The sequence below is a fragment of the Mauremys mutica genome, chromosome 1, assembly GCF_020497125.1.
Source record: "Mauremys mutica isolate MM-2020 ecotype Southern chromosome 1, ASM2049712v1, whole genome shotgun sequence".
In the NCBI taxonomy this organism is placed as follows: Eukaryota; Metazoa; Chordata; order Testudines; family Geoemydidae; genus Mauremys; species Mauremys mutica.
Window position 1 is genome coordinate 360,070,574 of NC_059072.1, and position 4,191 is coordinate 360,074,764.

General features: G+C 49.1%; 1 protein-coding gene across 1 annotated transcript; it reads left to right on the top strand.

Moving 5' to 3' along the window:
* The first annotated feature begins 2,274 nt into the window (after positions 1-2,274).
* On the top strand, positions 2,275-3,213 carry LOC123369450 (olfactory receptor 51G2-like). The gene has a single exon (XM_045015060.1). The coding sequence runs from the start codon at positions 2,275-2,277 to the stop codon at positions 3,211-3,213; it is 939 nt and encodes a 312-aa protein (XP_044870995.1).
* Positions 3,214-4,191: the final 978 nt, after the last annotated feature.

A 4,191-nucleotide genomic window follows, 5' to 3' on the forward strand; every position in this document is an offset into this window, starting at 1 on the left:
AATGCACCCCAATACGCCGTTAGCCTTCTTGGCAACAAGGGCACACTGCTGACTCATAGCCAGCTTCTCACCCACTGTAATCCCCAGGTCCTTTTGTGCAGAACCGCTGCTTAGTCCGTCGGTCCCCAGCCTGTAGCAGTGCATGGGATTCTTTGGTCCTAAGTGCAGGACTCTGCACTTGTCCCTGTTGAACCTCATCAGATTTTTTTTGGCCCAATCCTCCAATTTGTCTAGGTCCCTCTGGACCCTATCCCTATCCTCCAGTGTATCTATCTCTCCCTCCAGCTTAGTGTAATCTGTGAATTTGCTGAGGGTGCGATCCATCCAATCATCCAGATCATTAATAAAGATGTTGAATAGTTGTATGATACTGTCTCTGGTAACTAACAAGAAGCTGTTTCTAATCAGAGTCATGAACACAATCCCTCTGCAACACCCGTGCAAGACTTTCCAAAAAGTCCGGAGAAAAACACCACTGCTCTGTGTTTGAGCAAAGAGTGGAGCAGAGGTGCAGGAAAGGGCAGGGTAATAGCGATTTTGTGTAATTTTCACCATTAGCTGTTACACGAGCATGGCTGAAGTAACTTGCACACTGAAGAGGATATTAGTGGAAACCTAGTGTTTGTGCTGCCAACCACTTCCCCGCCCAGATGAAGTAACTGTCCATGTCAGCTTTTATCTTTGCAGATAGCTACAGACCCTTCCACGGGGAGAGGGAGCAGTTCCTGTGAGGATGAAGAGAAACATGTAGGATGATCAAACTTTCTCTATTCAGTCAACATTGGCCAGACAAAGCACTTTAGCTTCTCCTGGAGAGATTCTTGGGGGTCAGAGTGTATCACCGGGAGAATTTGAAAATAATTTTATATAAATATATATATATAATGAAACATGTTAATAACTATCCTTAATGCAACAGAGATAAATATAATCACCATTTTCACCATGCACTTTATACAATGGGCCACACTCAGAAGTGGAGTGCCAGAAAGAGTTTCTGTGCGAAGATCATAATTGTAAAATCACACAGTGCCCAAGTAGGCTGCGAAACTCCCAGCCACAAGCTATCAATGGGGCTAAGAACCCAGCAGGATTCAAAGAAGTACTGGATGTTTATATGGGTAAGCAAAAAATCCAATTACACAAGTGAGGGCTTTTCTAAAAACTCTTAGGGTACGTCCAGTGGTGAGCTGGAGCAGATTCCCACAGGTTCCCAAGAACCGGTTGCTAAAATTAGACCTCCGTGGAGAACCGGTTGTTAAAGGGCCAGGAGTGGGCAAAGAACTCTGGTCCGTGGACCGGACCATCCTGTTGCTCCCAGGATTCCCAGCTGGGGAGGCTGAGGCTCCCCCGGCCCTTCCCCCGCTTCCTCCCAGCTGCAGCATGGCCAGCCGCCGGCACCAGCTGGGCAGCTCAGCTGAGCTCCGGAGTTGCTTTGAGCTGCCGGCAAGATAAGGGGGGAGGGGGCTGCAAGCTCTAGGGCTGCTGGGGGGGCAAGTGGGGCAATTTGTCCCAGGCCCTGCAGGGGCCTCCGGCCCCACAAGTATGTCTCGGCCTGCCCTGGCCCCTCCCCCGCTCCCCCCCCTTAAATCAGAACTTTTTATAGGGAACCGGTTGTTAAAATTTTGGCAGCTCATCACTGGGTACGTCCATACTACCCGCCCGGGTCGGCGGGTAGCGATCGACTTCTCGGAGTTCGATATATTGCGTCTCATCTAGATGCGATATATCAAACTCCGAACGCGCTCCCGTCGACTCCGGAATTCCAACACCACGAACGGCGGTGGCGGAGTCGACGGGGGAGACGCGGACTTCGATCCCGCGCCGTCAGGACGGATAAGTAGTTCAAACTAAGGTAGTTCGAGTTCAGCGTAGCTGAACTTGCGTACCTTAGTTCGACCCACCCCCCAGTGTATACCAGGCCTTAGAATGGCTCTAAACCTTCCAGATTTACACCACAAAGTATCTGTAACTAGTGGGTGCCAGAAGAAACATTTGGAGCAGGAGTCCTTCCACTCTCCTCTGAAGCATGTGGAACTGGGCAGTGGATACTGGGCTAGATGGACTGAAGGTCTGATCCGGTCTGGCAATGCCTATCTTGCTATTGGTGGTGTAAATCCAAGACTTTGTTTTTGCTGATTTTTCATCATCTCCTGAGAGTCTCCGGACTTGTAGTGAGAGCAGAAAGATGTCTCGTTAAATATCATCTAGTTTTTTGTTCTTTTTCCTTTCAGGAAGGAAAGTTCAAAACGCCTTGGATCTGCCCAGTACATTATGTCAGCTGTCAATTACACCAAATTCAACTCTGCAGTGTTCCTTCTCACTGGGATACCTGGGCAGGAAGACATCCAAAATCTCTGGATACCTGTCCCCTTGTTCTTAATTTATGTTATTTCAATATTAGGAAATTCAGTCATTCTGTTCATTATAAAAACAGATCCAAGCCTCCATGAGCCCATGTACATTTTCCTTTCCATGTTGGCCATCACAGATCTTGGCTTATTGATAGCCACAATACCGACAATACTGGGCATATTCTTGTTTAACTCCAGGGAGATCAGCTTTGATGCCTGTTTTGCCCAGCTGTTCTTTATCCAGTCACTTCAATGCATTGAATCTTCCGTGCTCTTGTTGATGGCCTTTGACCGCTTTGTCGCGATCCGAGACCCGCTGAGATATGCCTCCATCTTAACCCTGCCAAGAATAGCCAAGATGGGACTGGTGTGTGTGCTAAGAGGGGTGGCTGTGATACTCCCACTCCCCCTACTCGTGAAGTGGTTCCAATATTGTCGAACCAATGTCCTCTCCCATGCCTACTGCCTGCACATGGAGGTCATGACAATGGCATGTGCAGACATCACAGTCAACAACATTTATGGCTTGTTTATTACAGTCCTAACGGTGGGGTTGGACTGGCTGCTCATCTTCCTCTCTTATGTGATGATCCTCAAAACAGTGCTGAGCATCGCATCCCACAGGGAGTTCTTCAGGGCCCTGAACACCTGCGTCTCCCACCTCTGTGCCGTCCTGCTCTTCTACACGCCGGAGTTCAGCCTGACTTTGATACACAGATTCGGGAATGGCTCTTCTCCCTTGCTTCAGATTGTCCTGGGCTATATCTACCTTCTGGTTCCTCCTCTGATTAACCCAATTGTGTACAGCGTGAAAAGCAAACACCTTCGTTCGAGGATAATCAGGGTGTTCGTGAAGTGAAGGGTCATTTTAGCACCCCACCCCAGTGCTGGTAGCATATGAAATAAAAAACACAGGACCTGGTGACTTATTCCATCCTGGACCCTTAAATCTGTAATGACATGAGCTACTGATCTACACTTTGTATAGACAGATTCAGATGGGGTCTAAGGCCTGAAGCAATTCTATAGGGGTTATTTCCACCCTTTGGTGAGGGAGGGCAGGGCACTGGGGGATGGAGACCAAGGCAGGCAGCAGCATTTATAAAGTGACTGTGTTCGTGGAGAGCCAGGGGACTGGTAGGATGTTGGCCCATAAAGAGCCATATCGGTGGCTGCTCCAACCTCAGAAATCCTGTCAATACTCTCAATAAAGAGAAGGGACGTGGATGTTGTTTCCCATTACACATGGCCTATCATTGTCCCATCTGTGGTTAAACATCCATAGGCCATGAAAAAAGCTGCAGAGCTGTTCTGCAGTCACACCCCTGGCCCTTCCCGAGTGCTCTGGGTGCTGTGTGATCAAATGCCATTCTGGGGAACCCTAGAACCTCCACCGGCCACATTCAGGAGATCCAGCCTCTGGGGAAAGAGGAGCAGGGTGGGGCCTCATAGTACGGTGGGGCTAAGGACCTCAGCCCCCCAACAGTGAAAAGGGTGGCTCTGCCAAGAGCAGGTGTGGATCGGCACTGCAGAGAATTCCAGACAAATACTGTTTCTGAGTCTTTCATCCCACACTGGGACTCAAACTCTGCATTTTGGGACTCTCCTGCCCAATTCAGGTGGATGGTCCACCCTCATTCAGTGGCAATTAGAGGTGGTGTGTTGGGGATTATCTCCTTTATGGGTAGCAGAGATTAGGGAGGTCAATCAACCCCTGATCCAGGGTGTGGCCCTTTAAGATTCCTGTGACTTTTGCAACTGACAGAAGCTTTGTAGAGCCAGCTAGTGGGAGGGAGGAAGATAGTCCTGGGGAATAGTTAGCACTTTGGGAAATCCC

Bases quoted from the DNA above. Each gene is read 5' to 3' on its own strand.
- LOC123369450 (XM_045015060.1), top strand. From the start codon at position 2,275: ATGTCAGCTGTCAATTACACCAAATTCAACTCTGCAGTGTTCCTTCTC.